At 41.6% G+C, this 24,733-nt stretch overlaps 1 protein-coding gene across 1 annotated transcript in view; it reads right to left on the bottom strand.

Annotated features, from left to right (window-relative positions):
- The window catches only part of LOC102220933 (RNA-binding protein Musashi homolog 1), a 32,111-nt gene extending 8,157 nt beyond the window's left edge, over positions 1-23,954 (bottom strand). Inside the window, exons 1-9 of the mRNA XM_005797941.2 lie at positions 23,804-23,954; positions 23,187-23,227; positions 22,308-22,389; positions 21,150-21,234; positions 9,317-9,358; positions 8,850-8,942; positions 2,707-2,755; positions 2,020-2,102; positions 1,194-1,311 (exon numbers count right to left, since the gene is read on the bottom strand). Of these exons, the coding sequence (XP_005797998.1) occupies positions 1,194-1,311; positions 2,020-2,102; positions 2,707-2,755; positions 8,850-8,942; positions 9,317-9,358; positions 21,150-21,234; positions 22,308-22,389; positions 23,187-23,227; positions 23,804-23,868 (658 nt within the window). The 5' untranslated portion in view covers positions 23,869-23,954. The remainder of the gene's footprint in view (positions 1-1,193; positions 1,312-2,019; positions 2,103-2,706; positions 2,756-8,849; positions 8,943-9,316; positions 9,359-21,149; positions 21,235-22,307; positions 22,390-23,186; positions 23,228-23,803) is intronic.
- Between the last annotated feature and the right edge of the window lie 779 nt (positions 23,955-24,733).

Below are 24,733 nucleotides of genomic sequence, written 5' to 3'. Positions count from 1 at the left end.
AAGGCGTCGATTCAAGACAAACTGGCCAACTTTTTCTGAGACGGTGTGTTCATGAAGCCTCCACAACATACAAGAGTACATATTTAGTCCAAAGTAAATCATTTACTCATGTTTAAACGTACCGTTAGCATTAACCAGTAATTCAGAGTCATTCATGCAGCTGAAGAATGTGTCTATTAGAGGTGTAAAAAGATATGAAACTTTGTTTTGTGTCTGCTTTTGGCCTCACACCCTGCCTATATATATATATTTATATATTGTTGAGACTCTTGTTTTTTTTGGGAGGGGGAGGTTAACATTATTGTGGAAAGTTAACCAAAAGTTAAAATTGATTATGTTAATGACAGTAAATAAAACAGACGTTTTGTCAGGCCCGTCGACACTGAAAAAGCTCCGCCACTTTTAAATTGTTTGTGTGGCGAGAGAAAAAAAGAGCAACAAACGAACACTTTGTAAACCCTGAGAGAATACCATGAGTGGGTAACGATTAAGACAAGAAGCACTACAGTTCAGCGTTCAACTAAGGTGCTACATCCAGTTTTTAAACTCAATGGATCATTTCTAGCTCACAAAATATAGGGGCAACAGATGAAATAAAAACTGTAAGCACTGGGAGCAAAATATAGATAGCAAAAAGGTAACCTTTATCCTTTACAATGCTAACATAGACATATGCTGTACAATTTCCTAACAAAATAAAGGAGTATTTCACAGTTTTTAATGAGACTGGACTGCATCTGTAGTTCATAATCAACGGTTACAGGGACTGGCTAACTAACCGTTAGCTGCTAATTATGCTAAGCTTGACATAGAAGTTCAATTTCAGCACTTTTTCAGCTAGACTTGTTTGATGATGTAAAGTCCAAAGTCTACAAGAGTCACAGACAACATAAAATCAATTTGTAAATGTTGTGAGAATGCTGTCTAAATGTCAGCCACTAGCAATAGTCAAGTTAGCATCTGCTTTTTCAACCATTTTGAGCATTATGGGTACCAAACATACAATCACAATGTATTCTTAGTAGGGTTAGGATGAGGGAGATGTTTCAAATTATTAGGAGGTTTTACATTCTTGCAAGTTTTGAGGCAAATATCTACAAAAATGTAGCCATTTTCAAAGTTTCACTTCAAAAACTCTCCAGTTATGGCAGGTTACATTTGTTAATTTCTGTATTTTTAGCTGTGGATCATACCTAACATGCCGATGCCCAGCATGAAGGTGTCCATCCCATAAGGCATCACTCTGGAGCGGCCCCTGGCGGAGCCTGTCGGCGTCATTACTTCTTTGGGCTGGGCTTTCTTACACTCCACCTAAACCAAGGTAAACATTAATGAGTGTTTATTAAAAATTACACATGTGCACAAAATAAGTTTGTAACTTTTATATAGACATGCACCGGTAAAAACCGCTTAAATTTTCCAACATGCTAGAGAAAAGTCTGTTTGTAAGATGCGAAAGAAAATGCAGTAGTGAATCTCCTCCACTTGTTGCGGCACACTGCTGGTCATCGGACAGAAAAAAGGCCACCATTATTCCCCTCCCACTCACAAAACATATACATTTGTCTGTTTGGAAATATTTATCTAAAAAAAAAAAAAAACTAAGTGCATCAGGGAAAAAGGAACTAAACCAATAGCTCCAATTTAAGGTGACGATATTTTAAAACTGCAGCAACGTATCATCAGCATGCAGATTGTGGGCTCTAACAAGCAGACTTCCATGGATAATTTACCAGCTAATATAGGAAGGATATAAAAACATGTAAATATTCTGCACAATAAAGACTTGAAAACTACTCTGCAGAGAATTGAGCAAGTCTTTCTTATATATTTATTATTATTTCTAGGTATGTAAATCAAAATAACGACTAAAAATAGAGATTTACAACAAATATATAGGTAACATAATATGTTATTTTAGGAGCACTAGGACAAACTGCTGCCTATCAGTCTTAAGCAAAACCAATTAGCTGAAAATTACATACATCCTCTGTGTGGAAATAATTCTCAGCTGCGTACCATTTTGTTGTTGATCTCGTGGAAATGGATCTCACAAACTTTCTCAACCACGTCTTCATTTTCAAAAGTGACAAAACCGAAACCTAAAAGAGACAGATAAACAGAAACAGATTAAAAAAGTAAAAATAATAATAAAAATACAGAACGACATCATTGGCTGCTCCTCTTCTAACAAAGCAAGCAATCAAATCAACATTTTGCTCTGCATTCATCTTGGTAACACAAAGCGCAGAGCGGGGAGGTGACCTCTGCATGCCACGGTTGTCAATCAGAAATAAGAATAATAGAGAAGGGGGTTAGAGTGGGTGTGGTTTCTTCAAAACTGATCCCAGATGATCATCAGTTTCACTACTCTTCTTTCTCTCTCCCCCCGTCCCCATTTGCCTTCATCTCCTCTTGCTTGTCTCGTTAAGTTACATCATCGCCCATAGCCATCTTGACTCTGTATGGCGACCCTCGGAGGGCCCTGCCCTCACCCACGGAGCGGACAGAGATAAATGGAGCAGGAGGGGAGAGGCAAGAGCGGAGGAAAGACAAAGTGATGTGATTGGAGGAAAAACGCAGCCGGTTTTGCAGCGGTTCGCCTAATGACTCTATCACGCTGCTCCTCCTTTCATTCCCAGGGCCCCATCTCATGATGTCAACGCATCTTTACATAAGGTGCAGGTTTGTGTGTGTAACTGTTACCTCTGTGTCTGTTGGTCGTTTTGTCGAACATGAGCATAGCGTCGTCGACCTGGAGAAACAAAGCAGAGAAGACATGAGCTTGGACATAGTAAGACTAGCACGTCGTTACCCAGCATGGGGTGCCATTGTCCCTCTTCGGCAAAAGAGTAAGAAGGGAAAACAGATGGAGAGGGTGGACGGGGGACAAAGGACCGGGAGGGCTGACAGGTGACGGAGGAGGCGACTGCGAGGAGAGGACAGATGAAGAAAAGACGGCAACAATTAAATAAAATAAAAATGGATGATTCAGAATTAAATCAAGAGGAGTTGGTAGAAACTCTTCCCTGTTTGTCTTTCTTTCACTTCACTTCTCATAAACTTTGTCCAGCTCTCTCCCAGCTCGTTCTTTCCCTCTCGTTTGTCCGCCCGCACTGTCTTTCTATCCCTCCCTGCAAAGTTTACTATTCCCATGGAGACTCTGTAAAGAATTTCAATTAGAAGAGCTCGCACCCCCTTCCCCTCCTTTCTACCGCACAGCTCATTTCATTGAATAGGATGGAGATGGAGAGCAAAGGGGGCTAGAAAACAAGAATGACCGAATGTGAAAGGAGGAGAAAAATAAAGGGATAGTTTCAAAAAATCAGTCGAGGATAAAGTTGGGTTGAAGGGTGGAAATTCTGTTAGAGAAGATTGTGAATTTTAAAATGCAAAGCAAAGTGATTCAGGGCCTTTGTCAGCACGCTCCTCTTTTATTCTCCCTCCTCTCTTTCCTTTTTGCACTCACTCCACTGCCCTATTCATATTCCACCTCCTCCTCCCCACCTCCTCTCCTTGCCTCCCTCCCTCACTTGTCCTTCACCGGCAGCAGGAAAGTTTGCAGCTTTCCCCGCGATCCGATGGCATAAGGAGAAGGAAGGAACACAGAGAAGCCAAACAACTGGGCGAAATCAAACTTTTCCGTCTTCGAGTGTGCGGCGCAGCGCGGACACGTGCCGAGCGTGACCACACGGCTATTTCCATTTGTCAACATCAGGTGAAACTCAAGCCGGTGTAACATGAGCAGCAGAGGCCTCTGGATGATCCAGCCGTCCAATTTCAGGCACTTATCTCACATGAAAAACAAGACATGCTCGCTTTCAGGTGGATGAGCACACGCGGTATCAAGGTTGCTCCAACAACCTTCCTGACTGTGTGTTCTCTGTCAACGTATAACCTGATCACACACACACACACACACACACACACACACACCCACAAACAGAGCTCCTCCCAACCTCTATCTCTGTCCTTCATTCAGTTTTTATCCTCCACCCACTCCCATCTCTCATGTCTTCCGCCCTTCCGGTTGTCCAAACTCAATGACACAGCAGAGAGCTGTGGGGACGCTACGTAGGCAGCTGCATGCTAACAGGCTAATCATCCACTATGACTGTACATGTTGTGAACACGCAGGCAGGTTTGTCTCTTTAGGTTTTAATCTATTTCCTATGTTTTAATTTTTTTTATCGTTCTGTTTTTATAAATAAATCTGGGTGGTTAGCTTGTCAGAAACAGAAAAATCAGGGTTTTTTTCTTTCTTTCTTGTAAATCATTAAACGCTACCAGGTCAAACCCGGATAAACACTCTTCAGTGTGGAAGCTCTCACTTAGGGAATAAGATTCAGTGTTAGTCGTTTTGGCCAGTATGGCTAAGGTGTTTAAAATTGTTTAAAAATTAAACTCAGAGAAAACACAGAGAATTAAAAAGCAATTTAAAAGAAATTTGTTTTCATGACTTTTTGAGGAATGTCATATAGACCGCAAAAGAGAGTACGATTTTCAGTAGATAATACGAAGGTTGAACAGAGTACTGCACAGTGATGTGACTGGCGCTAAATAAGCTAATCCTTAAATAAACAGTGTGTGTGTTGTTTTCTATGGGTTCATTGAAAACATAAGCTACAAATAGTAAAATGTCTACCCATATTCTGGAAAACATTCATTATTTTAATCCCAACAATCTGGTTCTATTGAAAACATGTATGAATCAACACAGTCACAAAATCGCAATACCTGCCTGAAACATTAGCTTAAGCACTTTGCAGTCCAAGCAGTTCTTTGTGGTACTGATACTGAGCACAGTGGCACTCCATTACAATAAACCTACGATATGTATTCTGCATTAAACCCCTTTTAAAAGTCTCAAACGATCTCTATTCTACAATATAATATAATGGATGCTGGAAAACAGTACGTAGCACTGGCAGCATGTATGAAGATATGGCAATGAAACGCTAGGTTTGTGGGCTTTGATGTGTATGTAAATAATAACAATAAAAAATATATTCTAAAGTACAAAAAATGCCAGTGCTTCAAGTAAAGGTCTGCAGGCATGTAAAGCGCTCAGCCATGTGTGCGAGCTCAGAATACACCCAAAACCAATAAGAAAGTTGCTCTCACGATGTCCCCTTGCCAGGGTGCCGTAAAACAATCTGATTGCATAGCAGTGGGAGTCTGAGATTGGTGCAGCAGCAGCACAGTCACTAGTTATTCTGGAGAGTAGAAAAGTTAACGTCGTATTCTCAAATTCTGGCTTCTCAGACGTACAGAAACGAGGGTCAACCAAGATCCTGAGCAGCCTTTCGAGCCCAGGCTTAAAAATGCTCCATTGCCATCGAAGCGTACGGCTATTGTCCAAAGAACAAGTGTTTGCTGACAAGTCCATTAAACTTTTCTGAGAGATTATGAAAGGTGGCATTCACATTTCCCCCCCCTCCCCGCTGTCTCTTCACATCTCCCTCTTTGGTTTTCGCTCTGGCTCTCCGGCCATCTCTTTCTAAACAGGCCAGCAGACAAAGTGTTCAGTCAAGCCTTCTAATCGCCAGCTCACATGGGTGAGCGGAGTCCCAACTTTTTTTCCCCCCGCCCCGTCTGCCACAACCACGATGCATTTTCTGTCTTATCCACTTCTTTCATTGGTTAAAGCTCTAACATATCCACTCATTTTGCTGCAGGAGTTAAAAAAAAAAAAAGCTGGACAGGGGTTTGGGGTTTAAATCAGTTTTTCCTTGTCAGGTAGCCTAGTTTCAGGTATGCAAAGTGGAGAAGGCAGGATAACGAGGTATAAAAACGGATTCCCTGGCTTTACCTGAACTAAAAGCTATATGAACAAAAGATCTGAAATTCTAATTATGAAATGGTCTGATGGTTAGTACCAGTTTAAAACACATTTGGGTTGTCAATAAGTTCTATTTTTAGCTTCAGCCAAAAAGAAGAGGACTGTTCTTGGCTGAGGAGGATTACAAGACCTCCACCTCAGGATTTGGATGAATTTTTCAAACAAACATGCATGTTGCAGTCTTCTTGGCCTGGAAACGTTCACCAACAGGAGCTGAGACTTGTTCAGTTAGAAAACCTGCACAAGCAAACACCTCTAACTCTTCGGTTTGGTGGAAAACGGCGAAAAGAAAAATGAAATCGACGTTAACACGCACTCGCATGAAGTTTGCTTTGAGATGTGTTGCTGCAAAAAAATAAATCCCAGCGAGAATCAAAGAGTTGCGTAAAAATGCATAGTGCATTCTGTGTTTTTCTTGCGAGGCGGAGCCACAGTATAAAAAAATAAACAGGACACTGGGCGCTGTAACATCTAAACCTGCACCTTGCAGCCAGGCTCAGATAATAAACAAGGAATACTTCTTGCTCAGCGGGAATGCGCTGTGGGATTGCCGCTATCCATGATGCGGCTCTGGTCTCACATGTCCAAACAGTCCAAATATTCCCTCGTCCCGCGGAGGGACTGTTGTCTTAGATATGAGTGTGTGTAATCACCGAGGAAAACTGATTCAGCACAAAACCGCAAACTGCCATTTTAGAAAAGCTCATCCGTGTCAGCACGGCCTACCTGAACGGGTGTGATGGTCACACGTGGAATCTGCATCCATGACTAATAATTAAGGCGTTTAAATTTGAACCAGCACCTGAAATATGGTAATAGCGCAGGCATGAGTCAGAGGCCAAAAGAGAGAGAGAGAGAAAGCCCAGCCAGACACAAGACAGAAGGAGCTTCACGCTGTTAATTTCTTCCAACCCATTAGGCCAACAACCTAAAGCGGTGCTCATTTTCAGATTGTCCTGCTCACCGACAGCAGCACAGGCGCACACTTAATGTTTGTGACAACTGGATCAGTGCCTGTGAGCCCCAGTGTCTGTCTGTGTTTCCACAAATGTATGCAAGCTCGCCTCCCTCTGCAGCCATGACGATGACACTGTCACACTTTCATGCGCGCGCACACACATCTTTCAGTTCATGCAATTGCGTACTTCTCACTCTTTTTTTTTGTGGAAGGGATGGGGCGGGGGGGGGGGGGGGGGTAAAAATACACTGGATTACAGTGGGACAATGGGCGAAGGCCGGTCACCACAGCAACAAGCAGAGAGGGGCAGGAGCAGGCTGTTTATGTGGAGCGGGATGGTGTCTGAAGAACTGATTTTTGGGGTAACAAGGAGGAGGATGGCACAGCTGTTGTTCTTGATAAGTTAGTACAACTCAGCGTAACTCAAAATGCAATGCATTAAACCTAGATTACATGTATTTTTGTCCAATGGTGTTTTACCACTTTAACAGTTACTTATGCTCCTCACCATCTCAGCATCCCTCCCTTTTTCTCTGCCCTTCAACCTTCCCAGAGATCCCCTTCCTCTGTCTCCATGGGGGGCTACTTCTTCCCTTTCAGTCCCCTGCCATCTCTCTCTTCTATTCCCCTCCTGCTCTCTTCCTCCTTCCTCCCTCTCCCCCGGTCACTCATCTGTCTCCACAGCATGGGCTTCTTTGACCAAATTTCATTCAAAGAGGTTACAGAAGGACAAACGCTGAGGCTGAAAACCCCCCGGCAATTTGATTGGAAATGAGCAAAACAGCAAAACAAAGGAGGTAAATGAACACTTTCGAGTTAAGGCAGTGGCAGATTAGCAAAACCACCAATGAATGCAGAGTCAGGTTCAGTGTCAACCAGCGTTTTTGTTTTTTTTGCTCCTAATTTTTCCAAAGGAAACTGTTTGGAGCAGAAAAGGTTTGCAGAAATCTCGGGTTGCCCAGAGGCACCTGTTCGTCTGTATGGTGAACCTTCACATGTGTGAGAATACACAGAAAGCCTGCAGTCTGCCACAGGTGATTTGATTAAGCAACAAATAAAAGCTGATATGCTTGTTTTAAAAAAGCGCCATGAGTTGTCTACAGGACGCTAACACCTCAGCTAAGAGCCTAAAAACATAACTAGCAAGAAGGCAAAAAAAAAATTTATGAAAAGTTAAGAAATAGTGACAACAATAATGATGAGACCATTTATTTTAAACCTTTATCCTTAAATAATTAATAGTTTCAAGTTGAATTGTTCAAAAATGGTTAAGTTTGAGTAGTACTGTTAGCTAAGCTAGCTAACGGCTAGCCAAACGAGAAGAAAACAAATAACATAATTTGTAAAATGAGTCTCCAAAAAATGAGTTGCTAATGAGACAGAATAGAACTTGAACATGTGTTTTACTGTACATAATTCCCCTGCTATTACATATAAAAAATACATAGATATTCTTTGCTAGCTGTATCAAAAAGTAGTAAGAACACATCACAGTAAAAGAGAAGATGGACAAATTTTGTTTATTAGCTGCCCACTGATGGATGTTTGTAATCCCAATTGGAAATAACACTTTTATTTTCTGTTTATTTGATCATATAACTGATAAATCTAATATCTACCCGACTAATTACAATTTCACAAGTTACATAACTTTCAGGCTGACAAATTTGCAAAGCAAGTGTTGTGTGAGAGAAATTGCAGAAGCGATTTTAGTCCCAATCATGGCTGTCTTCGTCATACTTCTCTGCATGCAGGCCTTGCATGCAAGTTTATGCAAATGTGTGTTACTCTAGCCCCTTCGACGTCCTTGCAGATTCAGTGCGGAAGTTAGACAGCGACTGCGTATGCCCAACTCATTTTGTGCAAATAACTGATGGATAGAGCATTAATTCCTCAACTCTAATAATGAAAAAATAAAGCAGAAAAAAATGTAACAGCGAGGGCAATGATATGAAAAATAAAACAAGCTTGAATTCCATTCAGATGTTTGCCTCCATGAAGGATAACACCAGACTGTGGCCTGAACACAGCATGTTTGTAAAAACTCACCTTTCCAAACTGATCAAAGTATTGCTTCACATCTTCGATGGTCGTATTGACTGAAAGTCCTCCGACAAAGATCTTCTTTGTCCTGGTCACAAGCTAGAAACACAATCAGAACGGGAAGACATCCTTCATGAGACACAGACCGTACAAAGGCAGGTGTCACATTTCTGTTTAAGGATTTGCCTGCTAATTCTACGAGTTTGATGTGTGCTCAGATCTGCGTCAGTTCATGTGTGAATCCTATGAATTCATAAGGAAGCAGGAACTAAAATGCATCTGTGTCATTTCAGGAGGCAGGTCAGGGGTCAGGGAGCAGAGAACGGGGTCACGGTGTCAGGCTGAACAAGTGAACTGCAGCTCTTTTCTGGTCTCGGGCCTGACTCTTATCCTAGCCAACCAGGATGTAGGGATTAGGAGTGATATATGACATCATCACCTCGCTGTTAACTCATTTGTGAGGGGGCACTCACCTTAGGCTGAGCCCGGCGGGGAAACGCCACCTTTGGGTCGATCTGCGGGGGAAAGATTTAAACCCAGTTATAAACGCTGCTGGAGCAGACATAAAATTAAAGATTGATGGATTATTTTAAAGTACAGCGTAAGGCACTGAAGTGATAACCCTTCCCCTCCTGAGTTTGCTGTTTGTGCTTTATAGGGCTTTTCATTTATGTTTAGGCTTAATTACATCCTTTAAAGATCTGCCTCCCACTGAATTACAGCTCATCCAACTTAATGACAAAATGTCAAAATGAATAAAATATACCGAAAGCTGCATTAAGAATTACATTCCTACCCAAAACAAAAAGCAACAACATTATTAACTATTAAACCAAGCCTGTCTGCTCATGTGTGAAAAGTAAGACAAAACTTGCTGTGGACAAACAGTAAAAACAACAAAAAAAATCTAGATGATCTTCAAAACTATAGGGACAATATTCTGTGGACTGAGCATTTTAGTTCATTAACTAAATGTCACCATGTTTGGTGACCACCACCAAACATGGTGACATTTAGTGGTCACATTTAGTGGACATAGGTCCTCTGCCACAGACAGCGAGTCTACATCTGAATGCCTCAAAATAAGCAAAATGAAGGTTCAAGAGTGGCCTAGCCAAAGTCCTGGGCTTTCATCTGACTGAGATGTTGTGGCATGACCTTAAACAGGCTGAATTTTAAAAAATATTAACAATTAAAACCGTTCTGCGAAGAAGAGTGGGCCAAAACCTGTTCGATGACAGCTATTGTTGCCCAGGACGGTAACAACAGTTAGTAGATTTAGAGGGTTGATTACTTTTTCTCACATGATCAGGTTGTTTTGGATAGTTTTTCATTTACAAAATGAAATCCTTATTATAAAGAAGTTTATTTCTACTTCTGAGGTTATCTTTGATGCTAAAATTTGTTTCAAAATCTAAAACATTTAATGTGGCGACAAAGCAAAAACAAGAAGAAATCTTCATGACAGCAAATAAAATCTTCACAGCTTGGTATTAACACAAGAAATGCAAACTATAATGTGGCAAATTGTCAGGGCTTTGACCTCACCCACCATGAAAATCTTTTATTTATGCAGCAAAGTCACTAAGTCTGGTTCTGCTCTATATTCTGTTCAGAAGCAGCAAATTCTTGCAGTGGTAAATAAAAACCAGAATTAGTCACAACACACAAGTCTGTAAATCTGACTCCTTGGGAAGAAGCACTAAAGTCCTGAAATAGAGCGTATGCTAATCTGTGAATATGTATAGTAGCCCCTTGTTTATGCAAGCCCCTACAAATCCAAACCCAGCAGCCACACAAACAGTCAACGGGAACAAATTAGTCAGCGAGACGACAATTCATACTTTCTCCGAATTTTCTGCTGAGACACAGCCGGACCGCCACGAACTAGACAAAGCGGAGCGGCCTGAGATCTGAAATGAGCATTTAATATTCGGAATACATTTAAGATGAATGTGTTTTTTTTTTGGTTTTTTTTCTAAGTCTCACAAATCCTGACAACCACCATTTTGGATTAGTCAGATTTGACTGTATCCAGAGTCCCCTCCTTCCCCCCCACTCCACTGGAATGTCTCAGCAGTGGTCAAGGTTGCAGATAAAATTAGAAATAAATGAGCTTTGAATGTGCTGGCATTTTAATAATGTTAAATATGCAAAGCCCAGCCTGGCATTTTATATTTGCGCGGAATCTCGTGTTATTCACACTCACGCCAGCTGAGAGAGATGATTTTAGGTCACAGGACCTTGTAGTGTATAATAGTCTTAGGGGTTTCCATCTATGTCGCAATAATTGGATCTGTGAAGCAAAGCCTCTTGTGTCTCACATGGCCGCTATTAAGCGTATTGAATTGCAATTGGCAACTATAGTCTGCCCAACAGCCAAAAATAATTAAATATAACGTGGACAATATAGGCATCATTAAATAGGTTCCTCCTTCGACGTTTCTAAAAAGAACCTTTCATCTCTGTACAGTGATAATTGCTCGCTTCTGATGGCAAATACATCCTTTGAGGGCCTTTAAGTGCTTCAGATTTACCAGCACTCGGCGAGCACAACGCTGTGTAACTAAGATGCAGCTGCAGCGCCCTTGAAAGGGATTGCAGAAGGACTTTGCACCTTGAAGTGGGACGCAAAGATGAGAAGAGTCATGTCACCTCCAGCTGGTCTGAGCACAAAGAAGAAGGTGACAGAAGCCGACGGCGACAAACGGCAAACAGCAGCACGACAACGGAGCGAGGTCACACACACACACACAAAAAAAAGAGGCAACAAGCAGTTTATTATAGCATCTGCCGCAACTGAGATAAATGTAACCTTATAAATCTGTGTGACTCTGAGATGGTCTTTAAACAGCATGCAGGAAAACATGTTATTCGTACTTAATCAGTGCAGAGCAGAGTACGGAGCACCTGCACTCCAAAAATAGCTTTATATATATATGTAGTATATATATATATACATGAAAAAGAAAGAAAAGACAAATATGTTTATATATTTATTTTCGGTGCAAAGTTGGGGGCATGTTCGTGGGTTTGGTCTGACCAGGAAGTGACTTATAAGCCTCTGGTGTTCAAATCAGCCCACCTGCTCTTAAATGGTCAGACATGACTAGAAAAGTGAAGCCGCCTGAGGCCATAAGAGGCAGAGACACAGACGCACCGTAGGTTGACAGTGATCAGAAGCCGAATCACATTTGGCACAAAAATAAATCACAAAAATAGTAGGGAAAAACAAAACAAAACACTTGTTTGACATTGTTTTGTGATTTCTTGTAATTGTGTCTGCATGACATTTGTCAAATGTCTGGATTCGCTTTGACACCAAATATGTTTTACTGACTAAAATCATTAAACACATCACATCGCACTCCACCAATTTTTACTGGAGAGATGTCAAATACTTGAAAATAAAAGAAATCCTGTTAAATACAAAACATTAAAGCGGAAAACTTTTTTTTTTCCCCAAGTAAAGCATCCACATCAGCAAAAAAATGTTTCGTTTTGGTCAAATCTAAAATAGAATCTAACAAGTTTCACGGGCATAGAGTTTTGGGAAGTATCTGTTTTAGTGGATTATACATCTGTCAAATTACTCTTTTAGTTTCGCTGATTATGGTCAGCGATCGACCACTTAGAAACTAAAAATGAGATATTTTTTCCAGTAAATCGTCAGTACCTCAGAACCACCAGGTCGCACTGAAATGAACACTATTGAACGAGGAAGGCAAGAGATGATGCCTCAAAGTTGGCTTTTTTTAGCATCAGTATGTTTGCAGATAAAAATAAGTAAAAACAAAACATGTAAAGCCATTTTCAAAGAAAGCTGTATGTGTCCTTTGTCGCAAAACAATTATAAAGTCCAATTATTACCACCGTGGTCCATATTGTAAGTCATGGAACATGCTGGGATCAATAGATGTTAGAAATATCGCAGTGGAGTATCTGCTTACTCTAAACTAAATGAACTTGTGGGAAAAATCTTGTGATATTGTGCATTTTTACATCATGAGGCATGTGAACAAGCAGGTAAGTTTATTTGTGAATTTGTCTTGTAGAGGACTAAACGAGGCATTCCTTCATTATTTATAGATAACACCGTCCCATGACCATGAGACTCAAAGAGAAACAGCTCTGTTACCTCTGTATTTTTTTTAATTTATTTCATGCATTTATTCTTCATAGTTTTATCATCCTAAAAATGTTTACATTCTTTTAAATTTGTTCCGAAAGAAGAACAAATATATATTTGCCATTACGTTTAGTTCTCAAAGCGAGTTGGGTAAAAACAGTACGGGTAAGTCACAGCTGTACCAAATCATCGCTGAGCCCAAAAAAAAAAAAAATCCAGTGTAGCTGGAAATTAAACAAAAATCAAGAAACTAGACCTTCAGGAAAGTTGGAAAATCTGCATCAGCCAGTAAAAGCCTGATTGATGCATCTTTACATCATTAGAATAGTTTTGCTACCAAAATATAAAATATTTGAAAATCCTGTCTAACGCAGCACAATAATATCAGGTAGCATTTATTACATTAATGTGACATGTATATATTTTATATTTCCCATTTGACCAAGCACCTCCAAACCTGTAGACTACGACAGGTTCTCTAACAAACACCCCAGTGTGATGGTTACCAACTACTCTAGGTTAGACCTAAAGCCACGTCTGCAATAATGCTACTACAGCTACTATCATGCCATGCTGTTAAAAATAATCATTCCACTTGAGTAGAAAAACACAGAATACATCTAAGATGCAATTTCTACATCTGGCTGTTCTCTGAGGGAGGCAAAAAAATAATAATAAAATAAATGAAAACTAAAGCATCTATCAGAGTGGCGGATTAGCCTCGAGGAGGACAGAAAGGCCACAAAGCGAAAAGAGGGGTGGGGGAGATGTAGCCAGGTCACTGTTTTCAACACTCAGAAATAACTCTTCAGAGGCTTGATGTGTGACGAGAAGCAGTCAGGCTTGTGAAATTGTAGATAGTAATAAAAAAAATAATAAGATGTAACAGGAAGGGGAAAAAAGTTGCCTGAGCCTGACAGAGAAGAGTTACAACCGAGTGTTCGTGAAATGGTCTGACTAACATCCTGCTTCATGACATCCAACCTCCGCTCAATCTAAGCAGCAAAGTGACAGCAGGGCCTAAATTATGATTTAATTCTCTCTTCTTTTTTTTTTTTTTTTTTTTAGTGGTTTAGCTTTTAAAATCTACACTAATCTACAACAAATAGTCACCTCGCTTGGCGCTGCGCATCCACCAGTGTAACAAACTGGAAAAAAAACAAAAATAGTACAAAGGACAGAGGGTCAAATAAATAGACGGAGAGGCAGAAAGCAGAAATAGACGTTGAGGATGAGAGAAAAGACAGGAAGAGAGAGAAGGTGTTCATTTGTAAAACAGTCAGCCCATGAGAAAGTGGGCATGTCCGGCGCTGCGGTGCAGCGGGGCCGTCCCAGCAGGCAGCCCCTCTGATTTCATTAATTAACAGGACAAAGACTGCAAAACAGATGGGCCCCGCAGAGGAACCGGGGCTCCTGAGTGACCCTCCCAGTCACGCATACGTATATGCTCACATGGATTTCCATGCAATGCAGCGCAAATGTCACACAAACACAAGCATGCACTTTTAATCACCGACTGAAGCGGCTTTATGACGGGTTTGCCTCTTCTGGACACTCTGGTCGAGTCGCCAACCAAATGGCAAACAGCCACACTGATAAAAAGGCACCACAGGCCGCCACATCATGGCAGCACAATCAATACAGACTAAACAAAAAGCTATAAACACAAGAGGAGAGGAAAAAGGGGGAACTTGGCATGTCGATGAGTGAGGGAAGGGCACTTGGTTTGGGCCGAGGCCAGCAGGGTCGACCTGCGCAGACGAACAACGGTGGAGTAATTAGTTAACGAAGGGTAGGGATGGGTTGCCGGCGCTAATGAGGGCCGGCAACCCAACCCTACCCTAACCCCGTAACCTTCCCAACCGGGCTGGGCGCTGAGCACGTCCTGGTCCCACCTTAAGAGCAGGTCTGAGCTGTATCCACAGATCTGAGGCCGACGCATGAACCTCGGAAGGCCAATCCAGTTTGTTTCCTTCAATCCGATTAGTTGCTTTTCAGATCCATACTGATTACGGCACAGGAGCTGAGCCTTCCCCCTCCTCCTCTCCTATTCTCTTCCAACCCCCCAGCTCCAGTTTTGTCCACGTCAGCATTAACAGCTAATCTTCCAGTCGAAGGGCCACCGCTAGCATTCAAGCTCTAGTAACCAGGTGTTGGAGCAGAAGCCCGCACAAAGTCTTGCATCTTTATGTTACAGTCACAAACTGTGTGTCTTATTGGATATACCAAGACAAGGTGGTGCATTATTGTGAAGTGGAAGGAATATGATTTGAAAAGTGATGTGTGCTTGTGTTTTTTAAGCCTCTCTTTATTCTGATTCCTCTACATAAAATCTGTAAATAAAAAAAATAAAAGATGTAATCATTTAAAGTATGTGAAATTTATGTTTATTTTGAACTATTTTCATTAAAAACTGCAATTTTCTGTATTTCCTCGTCATGCATTCACAGCCAATCATTTTCTGCTTTTCAGTAACGTAATTGCTGATCTAGATTCTGATTTTTATCAAACTCAGAGACATGCGTCAATGTATATGCTAGTTGTTGTACCAAAACGTGAACACCAGAGACTAGATTTTAGTGTTGATGGTTTCTAGTGTTGTTGTTGTTTAGAGAGAAAGAAAAAAGCTGATTTTCTTTTTACCCTTTGACCTGCCAATCAGCGTTCAGAGCCAATCGGGAGATAATAGGATGATGAATTGGTCCATCACTATTTACAAAATTATATGTTGAACCTATCCCTCTAATTGAATAACAACATTAAGTGATCACACATTACTGACTCATCGCCACTGGACGCACTGCCCATGAGGCTCAACAATCCATCACTCATAACACGCCCAGCGTTTATGGGTAACTGGAACCAGAGACGGTCCGTTTTCTGGGAACATGTGCTCCCGTCTCTTCCTAATCCTGTAGCTGGTTTCAGCGAAGCATTTCGCGGAGAAAAACAAACACCGTACCAGCCATGCCCCCTCCGCGTCCAGAAAAACACAACTGCACACCACGGGCCCGAGGCAATACTTTGCCCCCGACAGGAAATCTAACCTCCAACCAGAAACAGCAGCCTCACCAGACCTCTCTCCCTGAAAACAATCAGCAACCTCCTGTTTGTTTTACGGATTTATAATGCTCTGCTGATATTTCACCTGTGACTTTCAGCGTTTTTAAACAAGGATTAAAAACAATCCAGGACATAACAGCACTGTAAATGTTTAATAACCTTTTTAACCACTGGCATGGACCTTGCACCAGCTAATGCAGTTTCCCTCTCGCCCTGTGAGCCTCGCTGCTTCGATAAACAGCCCTCTCATGCACCTTCCCTTGGCTCCAGCGTTGCCCCTTTGTGGCTTTCGCCAGGCTTGGCGTTAGAGGGCGAAAACAACGGAGCATCGAATATTCTTCCTCAATCCCGAGAGAGACGTCTTGTTTGTTGTTGTTTTTTTTAACTGATCTATTTTTTTTCTGTGTTGCAGGAAAAAAAGAAAGTAATACGTTGATTTTAGCAACACTGAACATGATGTTCATCTATTTCAGATCAATTATTTTTTTATGTGGTGTGTCTGGAAAAAGGCCACAGCTGAGAAAACATGTAAACTCCTGCAGCTGCATTTTGCGAATACGGTCTGAACGAAGAACAAAAATCAACGTTTTCCAGCTCTGAGTAAGAAAAAACAAACCAAGATCAGCATCTGACCCATTAACATTATTATTATTGTTTAGCCAGAGGCAGTCTAAGACTGTATGGTGCCCCAGGCAGCATCTTTTTTAGTTTTTGGGGGGAGATTAACCTCACAACATTGGAAGCTCAAAACATTGTCCTGAGCCGTATGCAACAAAATTTTGTTCTGTATACACCCTGTGCATGCAAAATGACAATAAAGTCAGTCTAAGTCTAAGAGATGAAGAACTCAAGGGGGGGCGGGCGCATTTAGTTCAGCATATAACCCACACCACCACAGCCATTGTTTTATTGGGCATTTAACACCTGTACTTCATTGTTCACCAGTAGGAAAACCAGAGCATATGCCTGTATGAGTTGTTCCTGTATACCTGTGGCTCACTGTAGTGGAAAAACATCACTAAAAAAGTAGCAATCAATAAAAAAAATATATACGGATTATTAGGTATGACATTTTAACATTACTGGGATCTTCATGTGCAGATTTGAAACGAAAATATAGTAGAAACAAATACTGCATAGGATAATATTTCTTTATTTCCTCTCCCTGTTTTTTAAAGAATTGCATTTAGAGCATAAAAAGTTTGCTCTAGCTGTCTGTTCAGATTTCTAGCCTGCAGTCCACAGCTTTACAGCCAACTGTAGTTTAACAAACTCTAATAAGAGAAAAGGACGGTCCTCCTTTAAATTTCACTCTCAATATGTCCACATTTTACAAACAGTCAAATTAGTTAACAAAAATTCTTTTAATAAGCAACGGGGAAAGTTGATCTTGTTTTCAGCCAGGTGACCAGCAGTGGACGGCAGCAGACGGTGGAGGGGCAGTAATACATCAGGAAAGATATACCAGAATATTTCAACAGTTTTGAAAGCCTTTTAGCCCTTGATTTCTAAGATCATGAACCTGCCTAAACCCACCCATAAATTCATCTTTACATAAAATAAATGTTGCTCACATTAGTCTCTTCACAACAAATGGCAGCAAATTTTCTTATTTGGCCTTGCAGCCGCTTCTGGTGCACACTGTTTTAAAAGCAAAATCAGCTAGAGTTGGAACATCAGGAACCAATTACATCGTTGTGCTTATGAACAACCACAGAAAATGGCCAGTTATTGAGGTTTATTTGTAGCTCCACTGAGACTGAAATAATAAATAATCCAGTTCAGACACAGTAGGCAAAAACAAACAAAGGGCATTAAATTATATCTGTTAACATCACATTTTATTATAAATGTATTTGCCAGGTTTTTCAAACTTTCAAACAAATTTTTTAAGTTTTTAGTATTTTCTTTCAAAATATTATGTTTAGAGACCTAAATAAATGTTTTTTTTTTGTTTTTTGTTTTTTTAACTTAACCTGATTGGGTTTTATTTAAACAAAAAAGCCCAAATTTAACCCTCTTGCTGCAAAATAAACGGCTTTGGTGTTAGAAATAGAAAATTAACAACTGCTAAATTTAGAACTGCATTTTGCAGAACCTATTTACAGCAGTAGAGGGATGTGTGGTGCTCCTTCCTTAGGCTATACAGAAAAAAATATTTACAAGCAGGTAAATTTGTCATTCTTTCAAACAAACAAAAAGCCAGCTGTCCAGCAGTCCACAGCAATAGGTGGTGAAAGAGTAATGCTGTGTTGATCTATGCGTCATACAGCCCCCTAAATAAGCTAAGCTGACTTTTAGATTAGACCATCCAGATACTTATTTGCTCCTACCGACTACTTTTCTATTTTTAATTTAGTTCAGTCCAATTATATTTGATATCCTGAATATTCAGAAATAAGTGTTTCATTTTAGTTTTATTGTTTTTCATGCATTTCGTACAAGTAATTCAGTACAATATACACATCATTTATGGATGCCCAACGAAACCTGTAATTGGTATGTAATTGTTAAATATTGCAATAATGTTTTTCATTTTAACAACACACTCCACCCTTGTCTGAGCTTTAGCATCTCAGCCACTGACAAACATAAAAAGGTGCTGGCATGAAGGGCGCTAAATGGCTTTTCAACTGATCAAAAACATTACTGGCATGCAGAATGTGAAGGCATTGCACCTGAAACATAATCTCCCTCCAAATATTGCATGCAAGCGCTAAGACTCTAAGACCTGGAAGTTACTCATCAAAACTGCAAATGGACATATAATAAACCGCTAACAAAACTGAAAGCGAAAGATGTTGGTTTGCATGTTATTTTGTGGTACGAAATACTGTAGATATGAAGACATTTTTACTTTTACTATTTATTCTTACCCGCTAAGCAATAATCTAACTTTGGATAGTCATTGTCTTCTATTTTATTGATTTGCAAAACTTTTTTTCTGTGTCTACTCTCGGCAAACAGAACACACGGATCTCTGTTTTAGCAACAAAGTTGCTGTATTCTGCAGACTTTAAAGAACAGGTGGACCGAGGGCTGATTTTGAGTAGCAGTTTCTGATTAGCTGTGGCCCTATTTATTTAGAAATTAAACCGAAAGCAAAAAAATACTTAGTCAAGTAAAGATAAGTACTTTGGTTCTGCCTAACATTTTCTATTTTATGTAGATTTTGTCTGCGGACACTGGCTGTGCTGGTGGGTCAGATTTGTTCCCACCAGCACAGGTGGTGGGTATTTTATGTGAGGTTTGGACTCATAAAATCAGTCCATGGGCCACAAAAGGCCCACAAGCCTCACCTTGAACACTTCTGATTTAGATCGGTCGAATAATGGGAAAACTCTGAGGAATTGAAAAAAACATAACATCTTAGGCATATATTTTTTTTTATCATTTTACCAAATGATAAAAACGTTAAAGACACTATATTTATGATACAATAATGTTCATTCATATCCTCACATTCCTATGCCGTGCTTGGGGCCTAAAAGAGCATTCTGTTCGCTGATATGCTTATGAATATAAAAAAAATAGTGGGAGTTTTAATGAGAAGTAAAAGAAAATTTCATCTTTTCAGTATATGACTTGCCTATAAAAGCCGGTCAAAGAGGAAATCGGCAGATTCCAATCTCTGACTGACTGCTGAGTCTCCAGTTTTCATATCGTTACATCCCCGCAAAGTATTTTGGTTTATAACAGGGCAGCATCTAATCCCCACCAGCGACCTGCCAAGCTGAGCTTCCAAAATCACACACACACGCGCGCCCACACACCAACACACATAAACAGGGTTCTGACTTTCAGATACTTCAGCAGCACCTAGTTTTAAGAGGTAATACGACTCAGTTGCTCAGAGCCTACTTTGAAGCGAACACAGCAACAGGCGTGTTGTAATAAATCTAATAACGGTCATAAAAAAAATAAATAAAAATGATAAAAATCTTCAAATATTTGCAAGCTGCAGCTTTGAAATAATGAGATGTATAAAAAATGAAAGTCTGGCATGACTTGACATTATCTCTCCGTGTCAGAGCTGTGCCGCCTGACTGGGTCCAGCGCCTTAAGTTAATGCAAAATAGCTGAGAAGTTGTTATGGAGACATGAATCCCATTGGGTTGTGCTGCTACAGCACCGTCTCCAGAGGCTGGCGTCACCCCCAGCAACAGACTTGCTCCAACAACTGCACCCAACTCTACCTTTCCTCCACCCCTGGGCTCTGCTGCCATTCTGTGCCACCAATTTTCACTCTCAAATGATCCTATTGTGCATGCATGCGTGTGTGCGTTTGCGTGTGTGTGTGTGTGTGTGTGCGAGTTCAAGCTGACGAAGACACACCCAGTCCCCGCTCCCACACTCAATCTACATGACCAAGACAGCAACATTCACACCTTCATGGATATTCAAATCTCAGTCAGCAGCTCAGAGTCACACCAGACACAAGCCGCTGGGATTCACACGTCCTCTCATGCCATTTCTTTCTCCGCTCCCCTGATATTTATTAATAAAACCAAACACAAGCATGACCTTCTTTCTGGCAAAGGGTCTGTCCCATTTACCCACATTTAAATTTTCATACTCCATGAGTGTAGGAGGGGGGATTTATTTAATTTTTTTTTCTTTACAGGAACATCTCAATTCCCTGCAAAATCTCAACAGTTGCATCCATGTTGAAGAGAAGACCTCACAGGCTGAATCTTCCCGGGCTGGGACTCAACGCTAACAACTTTTTCCTTCCCTAAAACTCAGCTGAAACAACTTCTGTGCGCTCTGTGCTGTGCATAAAACCTGCGAGGGGTGTTAGCAGGGGCTCCCGCTACCCCATTCAGGTCCCCCAGGTAACCATGGCAATGAAGACCAAGAAAGAACGCTTTCATGTTGGCGCCCTGAACCGGGATTTGGAGGGGGGAAATGAGCAGACAGGAGAAGAAGAAGGAGGAGGGAAGGGTGGCTGCTCCAAAATGCACTCCTAAACTTTACAAGCCATACAGTGGGAGGCAAAATGCACAGAGAGGCAGGAAGAATAATAAAAAGAAAATGTTTTTAAAAAAAAAACACAAAACATGCTGATAGAAAAAGTTAGCTAGCCATAAAGCGCTTCTAAATAGAAAACTCACCGTTTTGGAATCCAATTCATGTCTGTTTTGTGCCAAAACCTTTTCCACACCGGCCTGATCTGCGTATGTAACGAAGCCGAACCCCCTGCAAGAGGAGAGGAACGAAATAAACTCACACATGCAGCCATCTTTGGTGGAGAAGCTCAGTGGTCCCGCCAAGGGGGTCCTATATGAGTAATTTTCCACAAGTATGAACTCAAAGCTAGAGAAGGAGCTTCAGCTAGTAGCAATCACTCCCCCTGTTGCTACCACCAGACAACGTAATAATTACTAAAGCTACTAAATGTGGTGATTTGAAAAGAGAGTCACCAATCATGCTTTTCATGGATCATTTTCCTTGAGGTCTGACCTACTGATTCCTGACTACAACACATGATAGTGATGTAAAATCTGTAAAGTGTTGCAGGTTCTTTGACAGAGATATTTGTGGGTGGAGAACCCAAAAACTGTACTCAAGTAAGAGTAGCACTGCCTCAAAAAAAAAAAAGTAAAAAGTAGCTGTAGTAAAAAGAAATTACTCAAGAGTGAAAAAGAGTATTTGGCGAAAAGGCTGCTGAGGTTCTGATCATAAGATCAATCATTTAATATTTAAAAATCATCAGCTGGACCAAAATTTAAAATTATGTGAATGTGATGGTAGTTTGAGGACCAAATTCAAAATGATTCATACAAATAACATCATAACAAAAAAACAAAAATTTCACTATAAAACGTATGAAACGTTAACAGAAAGTGCAGGTGTGTGTCTGTGTCTGGTGGGTTTTTGAGTTAAAACAAGCTTGCTCTTCACTCAGTGAAGTTACTCACAAGGGTCCAGAAATTTTTAGTCCAGTCAGAGTAGCGATGCTTCATAAATAAGTGAAAGTAAAAAGTTCAGCATAGTAAGAAAAATACTCCTAAACGTACATCAAGTAAACGTAACTAGTTACTACCCAACTCGGCATATAGATATATATATATATTTAAATTAAATTATGTTATGTCTCTTGCATCAACTAGCCCCTCGTGCCCGCAGAAAATGATCAGTGGTCGCCATCTGGTCACACACCCCCGGTTCAAAAACTTTCTAGGGGCGTCCCTGGAGAATAAGCGTGGATAGCAGGCATGAGGCATCCAGTGATAGGACGGCGGGGCGCACACGCCTCCTTTCCCTCTTACCTCGACCGCTTGGTAACGGGATCCCGCATCACCATGCACTCCTTCACCTCGCCAAATTTGCAGAAGTACTCTCTCAAGCCTTCTGCGGAAGACAACGAGGACAGCGAACTGTTAAATAAACTCAGGAAGGGGGACAAGTTCTCCCTGCAGACACCCTCCCCATACACACACACACACACACACACACATGTGTTGCTGGGGTGGCCGGAGAGAAACAATGGGGTCGGGGTGGACCACGTTGTGTTTGCGTCCCTCCAGACCTCCCAGATTACAGCGAAGGCCACACAAAAAAAAAAAAAAAAAACAAGATTGCAGGTTTAGAGCAGCAGGATCTGTGGGATAATAACACGGCTAACTAGAATAAACCGTGAGCATGCGTGTCTCCAAGAATAAATGACTAACGATGAGAGGAAAACTGAGAGGAAAACAACGGGAGCGTGGGAATAAGCAGGAGCACAACTTCGGCTTTGCCTCCGAATAATCGATAACTTTTATCATGTGCGTATTTATCTTAATAGAGGTGAAAACCTCTGTTATTATAACTGCGCAAACGAGCGCACATGCGGGAGGAACCAAAAAAAAAAAAAGAAAGAAAGAAGAGGGAGTGAGGGAGGTTGTGGGGGTGAGGGGGGCAGGCAGACGAGTCTAGTTGTACGTGTGCACGATTTCCAGTGTTAATCTCCTGCGTCTCTGCAAGTCTTAAATCCTGAGAGCTGATCCTCGGTGAACAGCAGCCTTTCTGTGTTTGAACTGTACACGGGCTTTCTGTGCAACTTCAAGAAGCATGGAAGCTGCGCGTTTTCACAGAGAGAGGGAGGGAGAGGGAGAGGGAGGTTGTTTCATCCAGACAGTGTTAAAGTAGAGTGCGGGACAGCTCACCTTGTGTTGTCTGCCAACTCAGACCCCCGATGAACATTTTGCTGAATGAGAGAAACACAAGCCGCATGTAAGTCACACAGCACAAAGCGCCTCTCCCCCCAGCACATTTACGAGCAAATCTGGAGGGTTTCTCTGTGTAATCTAGCATCAGTAAAGTAAAGAAGAAAAGCATCGGCCATGTTGCGAAGTCACCCATCGGCCGGCCGGGCCGTTATAATCCCCCAGAGGAGGAGGAATAAATAATAATGGTGATAATACGAGACGGGGATGATGGAGAAGTTGCAGCGTGGCCATTTGGAGGAACACCGCGAGAAATAAACAAACAAGAAGGATGAGGAGGAAGGGAGGCAGGCAGGCGGAAAGAAGCGGTGCGTCTGTGTCTCCTCCGGTGAGTGGATCCATCCCACACACACATACACACACACACATTCAGAGAGAGAGAGGGGGAGAGAGAGAGAGAGACACACACACAGACATACACACACACACACACACACACACACACGCAGCGTGCTCGTCTTTTGTCTCGGCGCGGAACTCCACTAAAGTCCAAGGTGAACTCAAAAAACGGGTCCAGAAAAAGCAAACGCGGCGGCGCTCCGGACCGGCTCGTTTACCAGGGGTCGTGGGGGGAGTTGTCCGTGCCGGAGGACAGGCTGCTCTGGCTCCCTTCCGTATCCATTCCGCTCTCCTGCTGCTGTGGTTCCCGCACTGGTGAGGCGAGGAGAGGCAGTGAGGCTTCCACCGCTGCTGCTGCTCCAGACTCAGGGGCGGGCAGGCTCGATGAGAGCAGCAGCAGCGGGAGGAGGAGGAGGTGGAGGACGGGGGGGGGGGGGGGGGGCAGCCGAGGTGGGGGTGGGGGAGGATGAAAAGAGGAGGGGAGAGTGAGGAAACACACGAATGTGCAGGCGAGCTCGGGGAGAAACTCCGCCCTCTACCTCAGTTTCTCCCGTAGCCTCAGACCTCCCCTCCCCTTTCCTCTGCCCCGTCCCTCCCGCGCATTGGCTGGCTGTGTTCATGCTGCCTGCCAGTGGCGCTGCCTCTGTAGTGTTTCCCCGCCGTTCCTGTCATTGGCTGATCACAGCAGCATGGTCCATTAAAGAGTATTGAGTGGAGCGGGACCCACAGTGTCCTCTGCCAATTCGGTAACCTGTAGGCTAGTGGAATTACAACAGCAAATGGAGGACATGATTATATATATATATATATATATATATATATATATATATATATATATATATATATATATATATATATATATATATATATATATATATATATATATATATATATGCAGCTGCATTTTACTTTTATTAAAAAATAATAATAAAAAAAGAAATAATAATAATAATATGGTTGTACATTCATTAGTAGAAATACTCGGTCAAAAACAACCAATCAGAGCCAGGAGGAGGGTCTTAGACCTGTATATCTCCCCTGTGTAGGTGCTGCTCAGACCCTCCCCCTTGCATTGACCAACATATATGATGTGCATAGATGTTTTTGATAATTCCACTTGACACAATGTAAAGTTTCTTACTGGTTTC

This window comes from Xiphophorus maculatus, chromosome 20 (assembly GCF_002775205.1).
Source record: "Xiphophorus maculatus strain JP 163 A chromosome 20, X_maculatus-5.0-male, whole genome shotgun sequence".
Lineage (NCBI taxonomy): Eukaryota > Metazoa > Chordata > Actinopteri > Cyprinodontiformes > Poeciliidae > Xiphophorus > Xiphophorus maculatus.
This window is presented reverse-complemented; position numbering and strand designations above follow the sequence as displayed.